We start from the raw sequence: 24,241 nt of genomic DNA, 5'->3' as shown, positions 1-24,241 counted from the left end.
GTGAGATATCTAAATTTGATTCTGCTAGCAGAAATAGTTATCAAATGTCTCTGAGCAGGGAAGTCATATGAAGATAAACCGTGCTATCTGCAGGACATGGTAGAATAAGGAGAATGGAGAGTCGGGGAAACTGTACTAATAACGCAAGGCCTGGAACATTTGAGAAAGATGGTGGATACAGAAATTGCCAGGAAAAAATTAAATACCACTATAGGAAAGTAATGACATGGGCTTGGTAATAGACTGAGTGTCAGAAGTAAAGCTTAGTAGAGCATAAAAGATAATTCTAGAGTGCAAAATATTGCACATAGCAAATGAGTAAGTAAATGTTTATCAAGCACCTCTAATGTCTATCTTTCTTACAAATCACTTATTTAATTCTTGCAAATGCCGTGGGAGAGTAATTATTGCCCATATTTTGGAGATAGAAAGTGAGAATCTGAGAATCAGGCAGTTTAGATACCTCATCCAAGGCCACACATCTGACTAATCACACAATCCCAAATGCAGGTGCTTTCAACTATATCACAGCTATAAACTGATAGCCAGGCATGGATGAATGCCCAGTGATGCGACTGTGAATTGGGGCATGTTTGTAAACTAAAGGTTCACAATTTTTACTATGCTATGGCCATATTTCAACAATACAATAAGCAAGTTCATGCATATTGCCATACCTGTCTGTAATTTAAAGCATCCAGATAGACTGAGTTTTGAGCAAAAACCACAGATCTACAAGGCATGTTGATACCTAAAGCAAGTGTTCCAGTAGCTGTCACCACCTTGAAAGAGAATAAAACAATTACTTCATAAAATAGCATTTCAATAGAATGCAAGTATTTCCTGTCATAAAGTTGCTGAAAAACTCTTTGAGCTTCAATTAAGCCACAATGGGAAAGCTAGAGAAAGGAGACACATTGGTATTCTTGCTATTTCACAAACACAAGTACATTCCCAAATGTTCGGTTTGCTTTGCATAGAATATTCTTCCCCAAATATTCATTTGTCTGGCTTCTTCAGCCATCTGCCCAAATGTCACAGAGGAATTTGTAGACCACCACATCCAAAATAATCACCCCTACCATCATTATCTATCTCTGTCTTACATGATTTATCTTCACAGCATTAATGACTACCTCAGTAACATTACTTGTTTGTTCACTGCTCTTTTTTTTTTCTTTTTTTTGAGACGGATTTTTACTCATTACCCAGGCTGGAGTGCAATGGCGCGATCTCGGCTGACCGCAACCTCTGCCTCCTGGGTTCAGGCAATTCTCCTGCCTCAGCCTCCCAAGTAGCCGGGATTACAGGCACGTGCCACTATGCCCAGCTAATTTTTTGTATTTTTAGTAGAGACGGGGGTTTCACCATGTTGACCAGGATGGTCTCGATCTCTTGACCTCGTGATCCACCCGCCTCAGCCTCCCAAAGTGCTGGGACTACAGGCGTGAGCCATCGCACCCGGCTGTTCATTGCTCTTATACTAGACACCAAACAAGATCCATTACTGTATCTACAGCACCCATAAAAGTACCTGGCAACTGATACGAGTTCAGTAATTTTTTTTTTTTTTGAGACGGAATTTTGCTCTTGTCACCCAAACTGGAGTGCAATGGTGCGTGGCACCATCTCAGCTCACTGCAACCTGCAACCTCCACCTCCCAGGTTCAGGCAATTCTCCTGCCTTAGCCTCCCAAGTAGCTGGGATTATAGGCTTCCAACACTATGCCCAGCTAACTTTTGTGTCTTTAGTAAAGATGGGTTTTCACCACGTTGGCTAGGTTTGTCTCAAACTCCCGACCTCAGGTGATCCACCTGCCTCGGCCTCCCAAAGCGCTAGGATTACACGCATGAGTCATTGTGCCCAGCCCAGGAAATATTTTTAAATAAATAACTAGAAAGGAAATTTTTTATGATAGGGAAATAATACTTTTCCAAATCCACTTCTAGACAATTACCTATTTTGTCTACTAAAATTTGTTGAGATTATATCTATAGAAATAACACACCTCAGTAATTTAAAAAAGTTGCTTTCCCACTAAATCTAAGTAAATAAATTAATTACTTAGATAATCCTTTTATATAATGCTGGGTATTTCTAATCATCTTCTCTTTCTTTTTATATTGATTGTCATAGATGCCATGGTTAGCACTAAAGTTTAAGTATATGGAGTAATTTCTCTACTTATTTTGTAACTGAAATCTATATATTTGTCAAAATGCAACACACCATTTATTACCTGTTTTTCTAAAGTTTTTTGATAAGAACAAAAATTAGAAAATAATAATACATTTAGAAAATAACTAAAATAAATACTTTTTAAAAATGTTCTCCATGGCAAAGCTATCACTACCATAGTACCTTTTCTGTAGTGATCTCATTATTCATTCATTGTCCTATTAGTAATTGAGCAACTACTGTTTAACAGATACTACTTTAAACACAGAATACGCTGATCAAAATAATAGGTGTGTCTCTCTTCTGACAATTCATAATCATGTAGAAAATATTGTTTCTGGTTATCAGCCTTTAAAATAAATACGCAATTTGTTATTAGTTAAGAGAAAAGCATAGCAAAGTCGTTAGTGCTACATCTTGGGATTTTTTTTTTCAGGCAATAGAATTGTTAACTGTGGTGTCAGATTTTCCTCAACGTTTAATTTAAGATTAAAAGATGTACCTAGAGTAGCAGAAACAATCTCAATCACTTGTCTTTCTCTCTCTCTCTCTCTCTCTCTCTCTCATGAATGAAGTATATGTCATACAAAATTTCATAATTTTTAAAAGTCAGTCTATTTGTGAATATTACTCAGGATCCAAATTTACAGGTAAACTATATAAAGCCCCTTCTTGCATTTATCCAGAAAATCCTCATGCACTCTCATGGGACACACTAAACAAAACATAACAAGGGTTTAGTTTGAAAGTTATTTAAGTTAGTCCTCCCTTTGTCAGTTATCACTGATAGAGAGAACATAGATATATTTCATTGTAGAAATATTTAGAAAAGTATCTGTTTAGGATTTGTTTTTATTCTCATGAAAAAGAGATAAACTGACTGGCACACTTCAATCCCCCTTTCAATTAAATAAGACAGAGGATATGCAGTCATACTGTGACTTACTTTTTTAAAGACAATTAAATGAGAAAAAAAGAAAATGGTGGTTGTATTCTTTACTTTTTCCATGAACATTCAGCTTGAAATAGTCATAATTTCCATTTTTTAGAATAAAAAAATTCACCTACCCTAAGAAATCCTTTCCTAAAGAGGATTTCAACTAATTGTTTTTCTTTGAAATTCATAGCACTGTGATGATATCCAATACCCCTTTCTGCCAAGGCTTTCAATTCTTCACCTTTTCTTGCATATTTTACTCGATCAAATACCTTCTGCAAAGTCTAAAAAAAGCAAGACATTTAGGGATTATGATTTAATTTTAATTATAATAAAAATGTATAAATGAAAATGACATGCATGCTATGTAATAACTTGACTAAATGAGCCAACTGTTTGAAATTGACTCTATATGAATACAAAGAACACTTTATGGCAGCAACAGTAACTACAAGAAAAATCTTCCCACTTCTTTGGACAGACTATCTTAAACTGTCTTACTCCACTTCTGGGGTGGAAAATTTTGACAAAGTAGCAGATAAAAATACCCAGCAGTGGTGAGTGCATGACTCTTGCCTGAGGGATGTCACTTGGCTATTGGAGCCTTAGGAGTTTTCCCCAACAGACAGACTTCTCCAAGAAGGCAGAGTAGGTTCCTTACCCTAGGTGGTCTGGGAATGCCTACTTCCCAGTGAAATTGAGCACAAATGGCCTTAAAAATATCCAGGTCTTAAAGAGGAAATCCAGTTGTGTCCAGAGTTATACAGACAAATATAAATACTGTTTATGAAGAGAGAGGGACCAAAAAAGCTTCCAAAAGCAAAGGCTGGTTAGTAGTTACTTCATTCACTCGTACAACAGAATATCAAGGATTCGTTAAAATGATGGTGTAAATTCATGGTTATAAAAATAAGACACCACAAAGCTTACAAAACAAGGTACACATTAGAATGAATATGTGTGTGTGCGTGGGCACACACACACACACAATGTATGTAAGTTTGTATGTGTATAGTCACAGGAAAAGGAGATGAAAGGTTGGTCTGGTGGACTTAAAGGGGTTCCTTAGAAAAAAAAGAAGAAAAAGAAAGGTTGGGCTGGAAGGAGAGTGAGTACTTGTGAGTGATGACATTGCTTTTATTATTACTAATTTGTATTTTCAAATTAGTCCACCATAAGCATGAGTAATTTGCATTTTAAAAGGTTTCTACCTACCAGTTTTAGATATTCCAGTGCCTCTTTGGTGTTTTAACTATAATGTTAAAAAGCTTCTGATTTTAAGAAATTCTGTGAATATTATTTGAAGTGTATTGGGCCACAAGCACCCAAATCTTTAAATGAAGCATGTGAAATTGAAGTCTAGAATTTAGATTGTGGTGACAATGTAATAGAAAGAAATAGTGAAAGGGCAGACATTTTCAGAGGTGAACTGTTAACAAGCAAGAAATAATCTACAAATCCTGAATCACTTGCAGAGTTATCCTCATCTCAGTGTGTGCTCCTAGGGAATTGGACCTAGTAGACTCACAAACCCTGGATGAGACTCTTATGTCCTTTTTAGATATGCTCTGCAGAGGCTTCAAGAGTGATATGCAGCTAGAGGAGATTTCTCTTTTGTTAGGGATTGTATTAATTATGTAATACATTATGCATATATCTTATTAAACGTTGTCTACAACTAAGAAGTTATGGCTGATGAATGAAACAGTCTGGAGAATGGTCTCATTGTAAGTGCTGACCTCAGTGTCCACTGCTTTTCGATCAGCATATGTGCAATCCTGTGGAATTTCCAGGTTCTTCTCAAGACTCTTCAGCAGATTATCATGTTCAGCTTCATGGATTAGACTTTGATCCACATTTCTGGGTTTTTTCTGGCTCTTTTCATCTCTGTTCATAAAAATAAAATTTTAATTAATAGAATTGTAAGTAATGAATAAAGTAATTACCTTGGCCACCATAGGATGCCCAAGACTTTCCAAATCAGTCTTTTTGCCCTCTCTTCCACTGCTGTGTGTCTTTATTTTATTTTATTTTTTTCAAGATGGAGTCTTGCTCTGTCACCCAGGCAGGCATGCAGTGGTGCTATCTTGGCTCACTGCAAAGTCTCCCTCCCGAGTTCAAGTGATTCTCCTACCTCAGCCTCCCAAGTAGCTGGGATTACAAGTGCCTACCACTACACCCAGCTAATTTTTGTATTTTTCATTGAGTCGAGGTTCCACCATGTTGGCCAGGATGGTCTCGAACTCCTGACCTCGTGATCTGCCCACCTTGGCCTTCCAAAGTGCTGGGATTCCAGGTGTGAGTGACTGCACCTGGCCTGCTGTGCATCTTTAGTAACTCAGTCATCTTCCTCTTCAGCCTCTGGATGTTATGATCCATCATGAGGAAATTCTATCACATATCTATCTTTCCTGTGATGTTCCCTTTCCTTCTGGCGGTAGCCTTCTTGCCAAACCCAGTTTTCCCCAGATGACTGTTTCTCCTTGCTAAAGTGATGATCATTTTCTCTTCCTTGGCCTTCGTGACCCTAGACTTGGAGGTAAGGTAGGCATTCTTCTTGCTCCACATTGCCAATTCCAGTCATTCTCCTGCCCTCCTTGTAGTGGATGCTACAGCTGCTCTGAGTTTGGTTGCTAGAGCTCTCAGCTGCACCATTCCCTGGAAAATTGCCCTAAACTGACAGGGGCCTCTTGGAAATGCCTGCGTGGTTGCAACCTCTCCTGGGGATGGGGAACAGCCCACAGCCAATGTCTGACTGATATGAAGCATAAAATTCAGCCCCCTTCACTCAAGGTGGGGCAATTCTTTGGTGCCCCAGCATTCCCAGTAGGGTGAGAATCAGGCTATAGTCTAGCAGAAGCCACATTCTTCCTTTTCTTCACCTTCCCTTTTTTGCTTCCTTCACTTTCTTAGAGGTCCCTCCTGAGCACACAGCTTCAATAAATCCCTTCCACAGATATCATCATCTCAGTGTTTGCTACTGTGGAATCTGACCTAGGAGATACCTCCATAAACCCTGGCTAAGACTCTTCCATCATCATGCTCTATTGTCCAACCATCACCCCTCAATGTAACATGCACCCAAATCACTTATACTTACTCTGATTTTTAAAATTTTTCTGTTAACTACGCACTGAAGACAAGTCTAAATACAAAAAGATGAGCTCATTTGCATTTCATCATTATGTGTTCTCACCTGCCACCAACATTATCCTTAATTCAGGGGAACAGGTCCTGATTATGGAAGAGCCTGGCCCTAAAATTTGCAGAGCATGCAGCAAAGCTCCACATAGTATTGCCTCACTGTAAGATTTTAGTCAAGGTCAAAAACTGTCAAATAAAATAAATTCTATCCTCCTACACTGACAAATATAGCTCCATGATAACCTGGAATTCAAGCAGGCTGCCCCTTGCTTTATAGGAACAAATGCAGATGGAAGAGGCCAGAGTGTGACTCTCTAAAGGGCCCCCTCACTCTGAGTGTGGTGATGAATAACACATTAAAACACACTTTATTGTTATAACTTGAATTGTTGGTCACTAATCCAACCTGAAATGTGGCTCCTGGTGCCCTCTGGAAAAGTCATTGAGGATCAGTTACTAAGAAGGATTACACCTCTTATGCTGTCCCCGGTTTTTCCCCTCCCACACTTCCAAAGAAACAGAAAAACAGTCAGGGGAAATATAAGCAGAAGGATCAGCAGCAAATTCTAGTTTACTCTAGAATTTGGGAAACCCAAATCAGAGATACTCTAAAAGTTGTTTCAACTTGGAGAGAAATATCTATCATTCATTCAAATGTATTTATGAAATAATATTACCTGCCAGGTAATGTGCTAAGCACTGAAGACACAAAAAGAAAAATACACAGTTCCTGTTGTAAAGGAACTTAAAATTTAGGAAAAAGAAATATATAAAACAATACATTACAATAATTGATATACAAGCTATTGAAAGTGTAGCAAGAACATGGGAGAAAGGTAGAATGTCTAACTGCAGGAATCAGGGAAAAATTTGGAGATGAGATAGAAAAAGTTATGAGTGTGAATTTTGGGGGCTCACAGGGAGGAGGACACTCAAGGCAGATGGGTCAGTTAACAGAAAGAAAGACATAGAAAAGTAAGTCATGTGAGGAGAACCATGAATGTTGACTATTGATAGAGGAAAGTGCTAGGAAGCAAGACAGAAAGAGTTAAGGCAAATCCCAAAAAATTTTGGCATAATGTTCAACAAGTTTAGACTCCATCAGCTAAGCAAGGGCAATGGAAGAACACTGAGCATGGGATAATTTAATGAATTCGAATGTGTGCAAGATCACTGTTTGACTGGATTGGAGAGTGGTGAACCTCAAGGCTCTGAAGTCAAAAAAAAAAAAAAAAAAAAAGGACCTCTGTGATCATCCAGGCAAGACATGATGAGCATCTAAAGCAGGAATTGACTTAAGATGGAGAGGATCAGGGAGAGGGGATGAACATTTTGGCTTTAGAGTTCAGAGAATTAGACATTGAAAGCAAGGAAGAAAAGTCACATTAGCTAAGTCTTTCCAAGCACCAAATCAGCATTTCCAGCCATTCTCAAGGTCATTTTTTGATCACTTGTATACTAGTGAGACTTCTTTATCATGACCAAAGACAAAGAGTGTAGTCTATATTTCAACCTTCTGAGGACTAACTGACAGCCAGAGTTCATATACGTCAAAGTTGTGCTTACTATGCCAGCTGATTATGTCGGGGTATAAAACTGCCTAGGCTGACAGGCTGTGATCTTCCTCTCCCAAGACCTAAATGAGACTGAGAGATGCAATTAAGGAATGAATGATCACTCATCTTTACCCCATTCTCTCATCTAAATGTACTCAATTTAGAAATAAGTCCAAGCAAGGCTGGGCTCACACTTGTAATCACAGCACTTTGGGAGGCCGAGGCCGGTGAATAAAATCACAAGGTCAGGAGTTCAACACCAGCCTGGCTAAGATGGTGAAACCCCATCTCTACTAAAAATACAGAAATTAGCTGGGCATAGTGACACGTGCCTATAAGTGCAGCTACCCGGGAGACTGCGTCAGGAGAATCACTTGAACCTGGGAGGCAGAGATTGCAGTGAGCTGAGATTGTGCCACTGCATTCTAGCCTGGGCAACAGAGCAAGACTCCATTAGAAAGAAAGAAAAGAAAGAAAGAAGGAAGGAAGGGAGGGAGGGAGGGAAGAAAGGGAAAGAAAAAAAGAAAGAAAGAGAAGGAAGGAGGGAAGGAAGGAAGGAAGGAAGGAAGGAAGGAAGGAAGGAAGGAAGGAAGGAAGGAAGGAAGGAAGGAAGGAAGGAAGGGAAAGAAAGACAGTTTCCTGCTGGAACTTGGGGAATATTTTAACCCTCTACTTATCAATTTCTTTAGTTAACTACTTACATGATCTTTTGTTTCTCTATGGATTTTTTAACTTTTCGAAGTTTGTTAGCCATGACATGGGCTTCTTTATCAGCTTTAGGAGGCCTTTTCTTCTCCTGCTTTTCCTCCAGAAAAGCACTCACACTTTTAGCTGTGTTTTCTACAGCTCCTAACTTGAATCTGGAAATCAAAAAAACATGCATCTTGAAAATAACATGATAAATACAATTCAAAAACTCATATTTCCATCTACTGCTATCATCCCGACATTTGCCTGTTGGGTTTTTAATACCCACCTTTAAAATGTTACCCAGAATGTCGCCACCAGGATTTCTGAATCAGCAGACTCCTTATTAACTTCATGGTAAATAATGTTGCCTGTCCCTCCTCCCCTACCCCCACAACAGACATTATTCCTGGGACAATGTAATGAGAACTCATGGAAATGTTTTCTCTAAGAGTAGTCAAATATTCCATAACCAAGGAACAGAGAACAACGGCCTTTCCCCCATTTTCATAGAGAAGAAAGATAGCTATCCCCATCACCACCCTTCTGCAAAAATGAAAAAAAGATTAATCTACAAAAAAGTGTTCTTTTAGTAGAGGGTAAGAACCCATGATTCTTTCCAAAAGAATAAACATAGGTGTTGCTGAACTTTGCAATGCAGAAATGTCTCCAGGTCTGGGCTTTATACCATCGAAATGTAAATACCTAGGAATGCAGTGACCCATACTTCCTGGTACCTTGGGGCTTCACCCAGCAACCTGGTCTAGCTTGTACTCAGCTTGTACTCAGCTGGTACTCAGAGCTGAGCCGTTAGCTACAAATTGCTACAGACATTTATAGACAAATGGCTACAGATCAAATTATCGTGCTATATGAAGAGTAAACTGTTTCTAGAGGAGTAAAGGCAAACATTTCCTATGTTTATTTCACATGAATTTCCTGTGTCAGGAAGCTAGGGCTTTTTACCTGAGCACCGAGAAGCCCAGGGAGGTCTTACTTCCCCATGGCACCTGGGTGGCAAAATACTGTGGCTGCAAGTAGCCAGTAATGATTGTCACTATATTAACCATAGCTTATTATAGCAAGTCAAAGGTTTGGTTTGTACAATAAAGTTTTTTAAGTCTATGTTGTGAAGCATAGGGCCTTTCTAAAGTCTTTACAGGGCTATCATTAAAAGGAAATGTGTTTAGCTAGTGTGCAAGTAAATAAACTGGCACACTGGTGAAGTAAGAATTTTAAAAGTGACAGTGTATGCTACATGGCAAGAAATTTCAGAGAGTAGACAATAAAATAATAATAACAGAAACTATTTATATTATGCACAGTTGGCCAGGCTCAGGTGGCTCACACCTATAATCCTAGCACTGTGGGAGGTCGAGGCAGGCAGATGACCTGAAGTCAGGAATTGGAGACCAGCCTGGCCAACATGGTGAAACAGAATACAAAAATTAGCCGGATGTGGTGGTCCATGCCTGTAATCCCAGCTTGGGAGGCTGCAGCAGGAGAATTACTTGAACCCTGGAAGTGGAGGTTGCAGTGAGCTGAGATAGCGCCCCTGCACTCCAGCCTGGGTGATGGAGTGAAACTCCGTCCCCACTTGGAATTAAAAAAAAATTATACACAGTTGTCAAGCATTATTCTCAGTGACTTTAGTAGATTAACTCATTTAGTACTCACAATGACCCTATGTAGTAGGCACTATTACTATCTCTAGTATTATCCTTATTTTCCAGATGAAAAAATTGAGACATAAAAAGATTAAGTGATCTGCTCAAGAGCCCACAGCTTATCTGTGGCAGAGTCTGGCCTGCAAGCCTCTGTCCTCAACTCCCCTTTTTAACTGACATATGTTGATTCTCTTCTTACATTAATGCAAGTTACTGGGGCCTAGGAATATATTACTTTTTAAAATGTTGTCACTTTTATCACAGTACCTCATTTTTTCAAAAACTCTTAGAAATAATGTTCAGAGATCACTTAAAAATAATGTTGCTTCTTAAATCTCTCCAATAACCTACTTATTATGTCAACCAAAACAAAATCAAAGAAAAATATATCTTCAAGTATGTTGACTAGATTTGGAATTAGAAATGAGAATTATAACCCAAGATGCACAACTTTCACAAACCACTTATGTATCTGAAGGGATATCTGTAATCCCAGCCCAGGAGGCTGAGGCAGGAGAACTGCTTGAGCCTTCTGCACCATATAAAACATATTACATATATGTGCATGCTTTTCTATTGATTTGTCTTATATAAATATAATTCTCAAGTCCAAGTAAAAAATCCCAAGGTGGTAGACGTAAAATTTTGCCTCCCCTATATTTGTATGAAGGTATGAATAAATAGCTATTTTTCAGTGTCTGTTTTGCAGTGAGGCTTTTAGAACTATCCCAGAGGTACAGGAGTATTTGAGGAGGATAAAAGGAAGCTCATATTGGCAAAAGGAGAGGTTCATATAAGCTGCTTAGAAACACAGTTTATTGGTTTTAGAGACGCAAAACTAGAGCTGGCAACCATTTATCAGTGGAGACGCCATTGCTGGGTGTTCTTTCAAGGGCATCTTATCTGAATTGCTGCAGTCCTAAAGAAAGAACTGCCTGTGGGATGATTTTAGAAACTCCTTGAGACAGGACTTTATCTCAGCCATGCAAGTCTGAATACTCTGCCTTCAGGCTCTCTCAGCTCTAGTCTGTTCGGATCTGACAAAAAGTGATCATCCAAAAATGAGAACACATGGACACAGAAAGGGGAGTACTAAACACTGGGGTCTATTGGGGGGAAAAGGGGAGGGCCAGTGGGAGGGGGAGGTGGGGAGGGATAGCCTGGGGAGAAATGCCAAATGTGGGTGAAGGGGAGAAGACAAGCAAAGCACACTGCCATGTGTGTACCTACGCAACTGTCTTGCATGCTCTGCTCATGTACCCCAAAACCTATAATCCAATAAAAAATTAAAAAAAAAAAAAGTGATCATCCTGCTATCTGCAACTTTCACAAGAATCAATGTGACCTAGAGATTTGTACCTTATTAATAACATTTTTGTAACAATGAGCTAAGTGCTCTCATAACTTATTTTTATTTAATTCTCACTCCAGTTCTGTGTATTATTATTTTGATCATCTCATTTTGCAAATAAGGAAATTAAGGCTCAAAGTCATTAAGTACCTTTCCAGAAATAACACAGCTCACAGGGGCAGAGGTGGGATCCAAGCTTGGGCCTGGCCATGAGATGTGTGCCGTAAGCACACACTGCTATTGTCATCAAACACTGAATATGCTCCATGTATTTTTTTTTCCAGAGACTAGACTGCAGAAGAATGAAGGGTACACTACTATTTGAAAAATTCCTAGCGGTAAAACTTGAGCCCAGACAAATCCTCAGCTCTCTTGATGATCTGGGGCTACTTAGCACTAAATCAAATTGGGTAAGGCCAAGGCTGTTCCCAGTTTATTTTGCAGAGAATCCAAGAGTCCTATAAAGATGCCAAGCTTCGATTCTTCAAATAGGATTAAACTTTTGATGTTTTTGTGAAATATTTTAGTTTTAAAATATTTTAAGTATGTGACAGACTTTGGTACATGCTACTCCCAAAATATACCACGCTGGCATATTCGCTATTTTGAGTTGAAAGCACGCAGAAAAACAGCAGGTTCAAGATCATGCTGATCTTCTTTCTTTTTCTTAAAAGTAGCAGATTAAATGACCACGTAAAATGTTTTTTTTAGTGGTAGAGTAACATTCCTATCTTCAAAGATGGGAAGTTGAAGCCAAGGAAAATCTATACTAACAAACCTTGTTAAACTAACTCTTATCTCCTAGTCACATCTTCACCTAAATTACCCTTACCCTAGCTCAAGCCCTTTTACCTCGTGATGTTTTCACAATGTACTACTTTTTGTCCAATTCGCCATGCAAGTGTTCAACTCTAACTCCATCTTTGTGTCTTCATCTCCTTTTGGAGCCTTCTGCACCATATAAAACATATTACGTGTATGTGCATGCTTTTCCATTGATTTGTCTTATATCAATTTAATTCTCAGGGCCAAAAAAAAAAATCCTAAGATGGTACAGGTAAAATTTTGCCTCCTCTATATGTGTACATATGTATGAATAATAAACAGCTATTTTTCAGTTTCTGTTTTACAAACAGTTATATTTCAGAAATATCCCAGAGGTACAGAATTATTTTTGTTTCTAATTACAATCTATAGCCACACTTGAAAGAGAAGTAGGTGAGCTTTGTAAATCCTTGGCAGTTCAGAAATTTATTTTCCTTATCCCAACAATGAAGATAAAAGGAGTAATATTATTGCCATTCCCCAAATTTCCAAACACAGTCTTACGTTCTCCCATCATCATTATTTTAGGAATATATCACCAGTGATTCATTCTTAGCAAGACTTTGGATTTATTTACTTCAGCATCAATGGCTTACATGTAGTTTGAAATTATCCAAATTTAATAGTGTTGTGCTGTAGTCCCAAACTATGTTATCAAGTTTAATCCAGTATCTAATATGTTGTCCATTTAATAAATTATACTTTGATGTCACATTATTGAAACTGCACTATTTTGTTCAATTTTAAGCTATATTATACAATATATAAAATTTAGCAAGATGTCAGTGTATCTGGATCACAGTTCTCATTACTATAAATTAAATATAATAAAATAAACTTTTAATAAGTAGTGTATTGTGAGGATAGTTTAACTGTATGTGGGATACTTGTATGCATTGAATGTGTGCATTGAACAGGTGCATTGAACATGTAGTTCAATGAGTTTTCCGAAGAACCTAGGTATATACTGAAAATTAACAAGATTAAATAAAAACTAATAGTTTACAGTAGAAAGAATACAAAAGATAGAGTAGCAAACTAAATAAAGAAGGTAATTCATAATAGCACAAATACAAATACAAGAATTGAACTAGAAACTTGTATTTTTAAACAAAACATATGTATTCAAATAACCAGTGGGCCCCAGAAATAGTAATGATAAATACTGTACTATGATAGGAAAGTTTGTATAACTCCCTCATTTTAAAGCAGCGGTCCCCCACCTTTTTGGCACCAAGGACTGATTTCACAGAAGACAGTTTGGCTGTGGGTGGCAGGGGAGGGAGCTGCACAAGAATTGGGGGGATGGTTTGGGGATGAAACTCTCCATCAGATCACCAGGCATTAGTTAGATTCTCATAAGGAGCATGCAACCTAGACCCCTCACATGTGCAGTTCACAATAGAGTTTGCAACCTAGGAGAATCTAACCCCAGCACTGACCTGACAGGAGGCAGGGTTCAGGCAGTAATGCTGGATGACCAACGACTCACCTCCTGCTCTGTGGCCCAGTTCCTAACACGCCATGGACTGGGCCGTTACTGCTCTGTAGCCCGGAGGCTGGGGACCCTTGCCTTAAAGGAATGAGTCTAATACAATTACAAGCAAAACCAAATTAAATTAAATAACTTACAAAAAAAATAGTGCAGGCAACTTCTCCATTTTCCTTAGTTTTTCAACTAGAAGTGGAAACATTGTGATCATGTTTTCTGGACTAAAATCTGCTTTAGGACTAAGAGTCTTAAGTACCATTCTGGCCTGTAGCAATGAATACAAAACAATTTTAAGTTCTGCATAAGAAAGAAAGAAGGAAATTACTACTTTTTGCTAAAATATTTTCATAGCTGTCTAATGTATGTTTTTTAAAAATAGTCCTATGAAATCACATTATAAAACTCTGCAAAGAACCATCAAAGAAACACACAAATCAATACACTAGAAAAAAAAAATTTGGCAGTAATATACACACACATGCGCAATTTAGCCTGCAATTTTTCAGGCAATACAAATCAAGAATAGAAAGATTTTTCAGAAAATGATACTGGTTTCACTTTAACAGGAGAGCAAGTGTGAATCACTTTCTACATTATGTAGAAAAATCACATCCAAATATATCTCCAAGATTTGTAACTAACCAATTAGCTAGAAGAAAATGTAAATCAACTATATTATGTTTCTGAATGGGAAGAGATTAAGGGCTAGTGGAAAAAAAATTTCTCAATCTATGCCAATAAATCAAATTTCAAAATATGAAGACCATCAAATTATTAAAACAAATATGCATAACTTATATAATTCCAGGTAAAGTTTTAATACACAAATAGTTCCTAAAACTTGAAGTAACAATATGAAAAGAACAATAAATTCTCCAAGTCAATAAAGAAAGAGGAGTAAAACATTCTTCTCAGAGGCTGTTACTGTGAGTTCAATGTCTCTGCTGCCAAGGTGTCAACAAGATCATCTCTACAGAGAGTGAACCTTTTGTTCTTATCTGTTAAACCATTTAGAAGCAACCAGTAGCCTCTGGCACATGGTTCAGAAGACACTGAGGATAAGACAGACCAATTTACTTTCTTTTATTCTATTTCAAAATCACTAGATTTCATGTTCAAAGTAAAATTCTAAAATAAAAATTGAGGATTAAAAAAATCACAAAATGATATTAATGGAATGATATAACTCAAGAAAACAATAAAAATATAATTTGGCCAAAAATGTGTGAAAGTTACCTCCTCTATGTTGCCATTTTTAATCCAACTTGTTAATTCTGCCTTTAGACTCTCTTCATATTTTCTAGCATCCATCTTTTTAATGACTAATTTACTGTTAAAATGAATAAAGTTTTCGGGACACAGTTCCTTAAAAACAAATATTACAAAATTAAGTACAATCATGCAAGAAAATTCAAAGGTATTTCTTGATTATATGACTCATTAGCATCATTACAGGTTTCTCCAGCAGAGGGATGGTTAAACTTTTTATCTCCCCATGGCTTCTAAAGAATAATGAACTCTTCAAAAGAAAGGATACAAGGAAAAAGCAGAAGACGAAAACAAACAGCAATTGAGACTTAGAAGGGAAGCAAGCTTAATAATAAACAGAAAATATAAATCCAAGGTGTAAGAAGACAGAAATATAGTAGTGTTCCAGAAGTTGAAAATATTTCAAAAAAAAAAAGAAGCAATATTTTCAGGAATCAAAATAAAATACAAATTAAAACCCATTAAAAAGCAAAGAGAAAATGTTAGAAATATGAGAAGAGGCAATCTTATTTTAGGAATCTTATTTAGGACTAATAATTTTAAAAGAGGAGATGCAAGTGATTAGAAAGGGTGAGAGTTTGTTTTTCTAAACAGCAGGGTTATCATCGTCTATAATTGCGTTAATTACATCATTATTATTTACCTGGGCCCTAGGCCAACTTTCCCAAATTTGAAACATGGTGTCATATAACTGGATGCTTTCTCGAGGTGAAAGGGAAAGATCAGGAGGAAATCCATGCCTTTCAATCTGTTTAAAATAAAGTTAAAATTTTTACTATTTATTTTATTTTATGTTTTATCCTTTAACTCTTAGTCACTGTCAACCCAAAGACACTGAAAGGCATTAAACTAAAATGTTGAAGTGTGATAGGTGCTAAATGCCAACATTTATACTACCTACAAGTGTCTTTGAATCACCAAAGTGGAAAAAAATCCAAAATCCCACCAAAAAATTTTAATATTACTTCCTCAGATCTTTTCATTGTGCTAATTTTATATGAACTGTCTTCATGATCAAAATCAGAGCACTGGGAAGCTGAAGGATTTGGGGACTCAGTTTGGATAAGACATAACCTCTACTTTACAGCTAACACCAAAAGTGATGTGATTAAGAATGTGATTCTTTACTTTTATGTATACCAAGCCAGGCTAAAAAGAGAAAGTCTTATTTGCTTGAGTTACAAGGTAAGAACTGGGTCAACTTCAAGATAAAGGTTCTCAAACCACCTTCAAGACTCCAAGAAACTTCTCCCAAAGGTCACTGACGGGTCTGCTTTAAGTCTTCTGAATAAAGTATGCCATTCATTTTTTCCACAAGTGTTTTTAAGTGGAAATAAAAAATTCCTGTTCTCCAAAAGGTTCGTTGTAGTATTTCCTACTGCTTCCAATCACTACAGTTAAAAATCATTTGCATGCAAAAACATACTCTCTGAGATGTTAACAGGAGTGTAATACAGACTGAATGTCTGCTCCCAAAACTTGTATGTTAAAACCAAATCCCCAGTGGGATGGTATCTGGAGGCAAATCCTTTGGGAGATGATTAGGTCGTGAAGAAGGAACCCCCATGAATGGGATTAATGCTGTTGTAAAAGAGACTGCAAGATCTGCCCTGTCCCTTCTGCCATGTGAGGACACAGGAAGAAGTCAGCTATCTATGATCCAGAAAGTAGGCCTTCACAGACACCAAACCTCCCAGCACCTTGACCTTGGACTTCCCTCCCGAATTCTGAAAAAGCAGTATTTGTTTCTGAAGCCTCTCAATTTGTAAAATTTTATTATAGCAGCCTGTTGAATGTGCTAAGACAGTATGCTTCAAAAAAGAAAAGATCAGGAGAAATGATACATATTGCATCAAATAGGATGCTTTGAGATTTCTCACTGGAAACGTTAAATCTCAAAGAAGTAAATATAGTATGCAAATTTATCCAAAGTAATTTGACAGTACTGCACTTGTTTTAGTAAATAGCTATTAAAAGATTTTAAAATTCGGGTTTTAAAATTCAGGTCTAAAAAAGCCACTCCAAACACAACACAGTTGAAGAAACATGGAGATGACATTTGGTAGCACGGAAAGGGCACAAGAGTTTGAATCAGAAGATCTGGTTCTAATCGCATCTGTAAACACTAGTTCCTCATCACAAGATGGGAATGAAAATACAATATTTACACTTCCACCTTAAAGACTGCAGTGAGAGCAAACAAAATTAACATATCACCATATGTTCTTCAAATCTTTAACACTGTAGAATGTAAAACAATTCCTGGAATCATCATTTAACATCTCAGTTGGGGCACTGAAAGATAGTTAAATGCTAAGGACTGCATTGCGCCAACGTACTAAATAGAACAAAACACGTATTATTTTGCAATGTTGGTGCCTTGCTCTCTTATTAGGTATAACTTATTCCACTTAATGAAAATAAAAATATACAATAAGTACAAGATCTATTATAATTTTAAAATATAAATCTTCTGTTTTTGGTTGCTGGAATGCTTATGATTTCTTAAGTCTCTTAGCCTTTTAGAGAGGTCCGAATTTCCTCATTTCTAAAATGAAGGATAATTCTGCCTGTGACATAGATTTTTCAGGAGAATTATATTAGATAACATATGTAACAGACCTAGTAAAATGCCTGGCGTATGATTAATGCCACAGCCACCAATATGATTGATTATCCCTTATAGGTCTCAATTTTTAAAATCAGTTTAGCAGTCCTATGCCTAAATGCCAAGGATTCAATTCAGCAGTTCTCCACTACATGGTGACTAGTGAACCTGCAAACATTGAACCAGCCTAGGCAGAGAAAGAAGAGAAATAAAAAGTCATAGATGGCAGGGCGTGGTGGCTCACACCTGTAATACCAGCACTTTGGGAGGCCGAGGCAGGTGGAGCATAAGGTCAGAAGTTCAACACCAGCCTGGCCAAGATGGTGAAACCCCATCTCTGCTAAAAATACAAAAATTAGTAGTGGGCCTAGTGGCGAGTACCTGTAATCGCAGCTACTTGGGAAGCTGAGGCAGAGAACTGCTTGACCCCAGGAGACGGAGGTTGCAGTGAGCTGTGATTGTGCCACTGCACTCCAGCCTGGGTGACAGGGCAAGACTCCATCTCAAAAAAGAAAAAGGTCATAGATTTGTACCATTCTTTGTTTATAAACACAGTAGTATTATACCATGATGCTGTTTTTGTAAACATTGTCCCTGTGTCACAGGTGATGGTAAGCACTGATCTATGCTTAGCAGAAATAGATAGCCGTTCTTTCAAGGACCTCCTAGGACTGATAACTCTCCAGGAGCCGGCAGCTGTTGCTGTGTGGCATGGAGATCGGGGCAAAGGCCAAAGGATACTGTTCTTAGCCAGAAACCAGCATATGTTGATCGAAGGCGATTCCTCACCATGGTTGTATTCAGACAGGTTCACTCACCCTGCCCCACTCCTGAAATCATTTTTACACTAAAACTGTACAGGAAAGGACCCAGATCGATGGCCCTTCTTACGTTGCCACAATTTATTATGTTTTTCCTTGCCACTCCCTTTTTCATATTAATCTGAAATGTACTACATAAGACCAGGAATTATTTATTCAGTTGAAAGGTCTCCTTGGTTTTTATCACTGCTACTTTAGGATATGTCTGATATAAACACATGCTATACACAAAGCTGTCAAAATGGACTCACTAATACCTAAGCCTTTGTGTTCATCCTGCGCTCCTGCCACAAAAGTCTAGACATCTTATGAAGACTCATACAACAGCATGACCTTTGCAGAAGTCATCTGGGGTCAGAGCACACTGTAGCGGTTCTATTGCTTTCCAGTTATTCCATTAATAGCTACTGAAAATAGAGGAAAGGCATTTGGACCAAAATGACAATTTCAGCAGGTACTCCAAACCACTACACTCACTGCTGTTTAAAGATAACCTGCCTTGACCCATCCTACACAGAATAATTTTTAATGCTATGTTATTTTTAAAATGCCACATAATGATGAAAATGTCAGATAACTCCTGGATATCAGACAGGAAAGAAGGGAGGGAAGGAGGGAAGGAAGGAGGGAAGAAAGGAGGGAAAGAGGGAAGGAGAGAAGGAAGGAAGAAAGGAAGGAAGGAAGGAAGGAGGAAAGGAAGGAAGGAAGGAAAGAAGGAGGGAAGGAGGGAAGGCAGGAAGGGAGGGAGGGGGGATGGAGGGAAGGAGGGAAGGAAGGGAGGGAGGGAGGGAGGGGGAGGAAAAGAAAAAAGAGAGAATAAGGTGACTTTTATTCCCATATGTGGGTTATCATCCACAATCTAGGTTTCAGGTATGAGTTAGGTCACAGGAATTTTGTTCATATTTTAAGTTTATTTAGAATTTGGATTGGGCCATTGTCACATAAGAGAAGTTTCCATAACAAAATCCTATTAGAAAACTACTACCAATCAGCTTGCTTTTAGAAGCCAGCCTGTTTGAGGTTACATCCTGGCACCACCATTTACTTACTGATGCAACATTGAGTCAGTTAAGTTCTCTATGCCTCATCTTCCTCATTGTAAAGTGGGAATAGAGTTAAGACATCTATCGTAAGATTGCTGTCATGGCTAAAAAAGGTGTAAAAATGTAGAACTTTTAGAACACAAAGTAAGTGCTCAATTTAAGTTGGCTGTTCTTATTTAACATACACTTAGTAAGTAACTTTTATACACATAGCAGTTTTTTGGGAACTGAAAGACATAAAATTTGTCTTCAAAGAGTTATTCTAGCCAGTAAGGAATATATGCATATAAACAACTTAAGCCGTAAGCTCATCAGGACTGGTGTTGTGTTAGATACACAGACAAGGTATTATAAAGAGAAGAAAGATTACATCTAGCTAAGATAGTCAGAAAAGAATTCTGAAAAGGTTTCACCTTAGGAGAATTACGGAAGATGAACAGGATCTGAATAGCTGGTATTTGGCATCTGGGTTGAAATATTCCAAGAGCAATGTACAGCATGAGGGCTGCCAGGTAAGATACCCCAGTGGATGAATGAAAGGACACTGGGACCAGGTCATAGAAGACCTTTGCTGTCAAGCTAAGGAGCTATGTATACATTTAGCTTTTTCCAAAAGAAGGCCAGTAAAGACTTGGAAAGATCAAAATGATCTTTAAGGAAAGTTGAGAGTTATAGATCATTATATTCATGTCAAATTATGTTTACGTTTGTGCTCTAAAAACTTTACATAATCTCCTTTAATCATCACAGCACTCTTATGATGAATGGTCTGTTATGTTTCACATGACAGAATATAGAATATATTTAAATTTTCAGGTTTTAGCAGGAAGTCAAAGCTACTAACTAATCATCACTTTGAAAGCCACAGGAAGCTTATTTAAATGGGTCATTTATGAGAATAGGATGAGAGAGGAAGAAAAATAGCATAAGAGAGGAAGAGATACATGCAAGAAAAATTAAAAAATCTTTCCCCACTCACACCCCAGTGTACCAGCTGACATCTTTCTTTTTTTTTTGAGATGGGGTCTCGTTCCGTTGCCCCAGCTGGAGGGCAATGGCTCTAGCTCAGCTCACTGCAATCTGCGCCTCCCAGTTTTAAGCGATTATCCTGCCTCAGCATCCGGAGTAGCTGGGACTGCAGGGGCCCGCCACCATGCCCAGCTAATTTTTTTGTATTTTTAGTAGAGATGGGGTTTCATCATGCTGGTCAGGCTGGTCTCAAACTCCTCACCTGTGATCTGCCTGTCTCGGCCTTCCAAAGTGCTGGGATGACAGGTGTGAGCCACTGCACCCAGCCCCCCACCTGAAATTTTCTTAAGGTCCCCACCTTACTGGCTCATCACCCAAAAGTCATGTCATGATTGCTATGTTAGGGAGAACATCATATATAGTAGGGATTGTCCACAAAAAACTGTATGGCTGCACTGAGGGAAGAACTAGTGTCAGAGATGTAGACAGACACATGGGTGTTAAGAAGAGAAACTGGCGAAGATAACCTCCAAGGATAAGTAAAAATAGCAAAACCTTCAGGTTAAATCTGTAGTAGTTTTTAATCATTATTCAGACAATTAAAATTAGAAAGAATGTTCTTGTTATTTTTAAAGTCAAGGTTAAAGTATCAGTTTCTGTCATTCTGTAGTTCTATCACTCTGATAAGTATCAATTAGGCAGCTTTTGTTTATAATATAGACAAGTATTTTAAATGACTCAGAACAAATATGGCCAAAATATTACTTACATGGTCCGTTGTTAATGCAGCACATGGGTGGAAATGATCAAAATGAATGTCATCGCCTTGTATTGAGCATACATGCTTCTCTAGATCATTGTATCTCTCTCCATAGAGCACTAAAAATGAAGAGCAAGAATTTCCACATCGATGGAAATATAATGAATGAAATACATTTAAATTAAGATGGATAATGGTGGATTTAAAAATAAAAATAAAAAGCAAAAGGCAAACTTTATATAAATATATCAAACCTACCAAGTCTAACTTTATATGATTGTTTTACTTGCACGTGGTCTTTGGGAAAACCGGGATGACGACCCACATGTCTCTTAGAAGTAACAGTATTTTCAATTATTTTATCTTCTTCTTTCCAGTACCATTTTACTGATTGTAGCCACCTTAAAAAATACAGATGTACATATTATTTAGCAGAACATGGAACTACTTACTGTGAATTGAGTAGTTTAAGAAAGAAAATTTCATGTTCCTTATAAATTGTACTTAGAGGAATAGACTCAGAAGCCAGACTACCTGAATTTAAATCCCAGCCTTCTTACTAATTGCTGTGTCTCTTGATTGAATAACTTCTTCTTTCTGTTCCTAGTTTTTCACATTTCAAAATGGAAATATGGTAGTGATATTGTAAGTGTGACTATGTAATAGTAATAATGGAAGTAAGCATAAATCATAAGGGTTGCTGGGTATTTAAAATGAATTAATACATGTAAAGTACTTAGAATAGTACTAGGCATGCAGGAGGTGTTATATGATCATTATTAGTAAATACATATTATTATAAAGTAAAAAAAAATGGTTTTTAGTAGGCAAAAATCAAGCCCAATGGCAACATGATATGGTGCTTTCAACTAATAAGGATTTGCTATCTTTCTAAGCATCTCTACAAACTAGGAAAATGGATCACAGGACCCATGCCTGAGGGTGTTATTATAGCATTTTATTTTTTATTTCTTGGTGAAGAACAAAAAAGGAACATAAATATATCTTTTCTGATGAACCATTTTTGGGATGGGGGAAATTTCCTACTCAGTTGCAGATCTCGGTGGGAAAGTACTTGATTTTCCTCAGCAGTGGCCAGGAGGTGTAGAGAGGTGCAGGTTCTTGAAGATCCAGAAATAAACTATTAAATTCACCAGAAAATTATGAAGCTCTTCAGAACCCAGAGAGAAATTATGAAATTCAAACATTAAAACAGATCAACACTCTATCCAAGTTGGAACATAATGCCTACTCGGTGAGATGTTCGGGATTACTTATGGTAGCTGAAAGGGCCAAAAAGGGACATCGGATCATAACTAGGAGATGCTCCCAGATTTCTGCTCCAATTTCTCCACCAAGACAATGAACCTATTGAAGAAAAAAAAAAATTCTCGACTCAAAAGCTGATTTAAAGGAGCAACTGAAAGTAAGACACGGAATCTTGAAATTCTCACACATGCCTTCCCATTGCCTTTAAGTGACTGAATTTAAAGACATATTAAAGAAATATTAAAAATCCCCACAACCAATTCTCCAACAATTCTGCTTTACTTTGCTTTCAAAAATGTGTCTCAAATCAATGGATTTCTCTTCATGTCTACCACCAGCCAAGCTACTGTCACATTCAGCATCTATATGTGAATGTGACATTCACATATAGAGCTACTTCAGCTACTATACTAGCGTCCCTACTCGCCTTTAAATTCTACACATCACAGCCAAAAGAAAAATTATATCAAGTCATGTCACCAAATAAATTGCTTTACTATCTTCCCTTTGCATGTGGAATAAATTATAAACTCCTTAATGGGATGTTTAATAGCTAGCATCATCTGGCTACTGCTGCCTCTCTAGCTTTATCTCAAACCACTATCTCCACCTTTACTGCAGTCCAGAAAGAATTACCTTTTCTTTTGTTCCTTGAATACACCGTTCCTACCTAAGAGCTTTTCCATTTATTGTTCCCTCTGCTTACAATAATCTTACCCTCTCTTATTCAAACTGTACGTTTCAGCTCAATGGCACTCCATAAAAAAGACTTTTCTGGGTCAGGTACTGTGGCTTATGCCTGTAATCCCAGCACTTTGGGAGGCTGAGTCAGGTGGCTCGTGAAGTCAGGAAACCGAGACCATCCTGACCAACATGGTGAAACCCTGTCTCTACTAAAATTACAAAAAATTAGCTGGGTGTGATGGTGTGCACCTGTAGTCCCAGCTACCTGGGAGGCTGAGGCAGGAGAATTGCTTGAACCTGGGAGGTGGAGGTTGCAGTGAGCTGAGATCGCACCACTGTGCTCCAGCCTGGGTGACAGAGCAAGATTCCATCTCAAAAAAAAAAAAAAAAAGACTTTTCTTCCACCGTTGCCTCCACCCACCACCCTACCATGACTGCAGTCTCAACAACCTGCTCTCTCCCTTCCCGGTTTGCACCAACGTGGGCTGGCACCATCATCCTTGAGCTCACTTGTTTATTTCCTCTTTCTTGAGTAAACTGCTGTCAGCTCCAGTGTCTAATAGAGAAGGTATTAAGTAAACTGTAACCTTAGACCTGAAGATTCTATTCCTAGCCACTGACACAAAGCCTTGCCCCGAGGAAGCACTCCTTCAATATCTGCCAAGTAAATGAATGGATGAGCAAATCAAACCAGATTCAGAAAAGAGTCTCAAATGTGGTCTTCGTTAAACAGATTAAATTATGATGCCTGGCAATCAACTGAAAAAGACTTACTATCAGAGCCAAATTATATATCTATTTAGAACATGCATCCCCACTGCCCATGTGGGCTTGTCCTAGTCATATAAAATACCACTCCATCAAACATTGACCTTACGCTTTGCACTAGACAGTACTTTTCCCTGATTCTGCCAGAATAGATGTTAACCTTTAAGACCTTTCTGTTTTATTCCTCATATAAAATTGGAAAAGCTGAAATA

At 37.9% G+C, this 24,241-nt stretch overlaps 1 protein-coding gene across 6 annotated transcripts in view; it reads right to left on the bottom strand.

The window, feature by feature from the left end:
* The window catches only part of DDX60 (DExD/H-box helicase 60), a 116,534-nt gene that overhangs the window by 36,977 nt on the left and 55,316 nt on the right, over positions 1-24,241 (bottom strand). For all 6 annotated transcript variants that reach the window (XM_054252798.2, XM_035292697.3, XM_078366311.1 and 3 more), the window contains 10 exons: positions 22,561-22,676; positions 21,567-21,709; positions 21,318-21,427; positions 15,751-15,855; positions 15,075-15,203; positions 13,979-14,103; positions 8,518-8,676; positions 4,856-5,003; positions 3,248-3,400; positions 678-782 (listed from right to left, as the gene is read on the bottom strand). In XM_054252798.2, coding sequence (XP_054108773.2) covers positions 678-782; positions 3,248-3,400; positions 4,856-5,003; positions 8,518-8,676; positions 13,979-14,103; positions 15,075-15,203; positions 15,751-15,855; positions 21,318-21,427; positions 21,567-21,709; positions 22,561-22,676 — 1,293 coding nt within the window. The remainder of the gene's footprint in view (positions 1-677; positions 783-3,247; positions 3,401-4,855; positions 5,004-8,517; positions 8,677-13,978; positions 14,104-15,074; positions 15,204-15,750; positions 15,856-21,317; positions 21,428-21,566; positions 21,710-22,560; positions 22,677-24,241) is intronic.

Source organism: Callithrix jacchus, chromosome 3 (genome assembly GCF_049354715.1).
Source record: "Callithrix jacchus isolate 240 chromosome 3, calJac240_pri, whole genome shotgun sequence".
Lineage (NCBI taxonomy): Eukaryota > Metazoa > Chordata > Mammalia > Primates > Cebidae > Callithrix > Callithrix jacchus.
The sequence above is the reverse complement of the archived record's forward strand: the minus strand, read 5'-3'. Positions and strand labels throughout refer to the sequence as shown.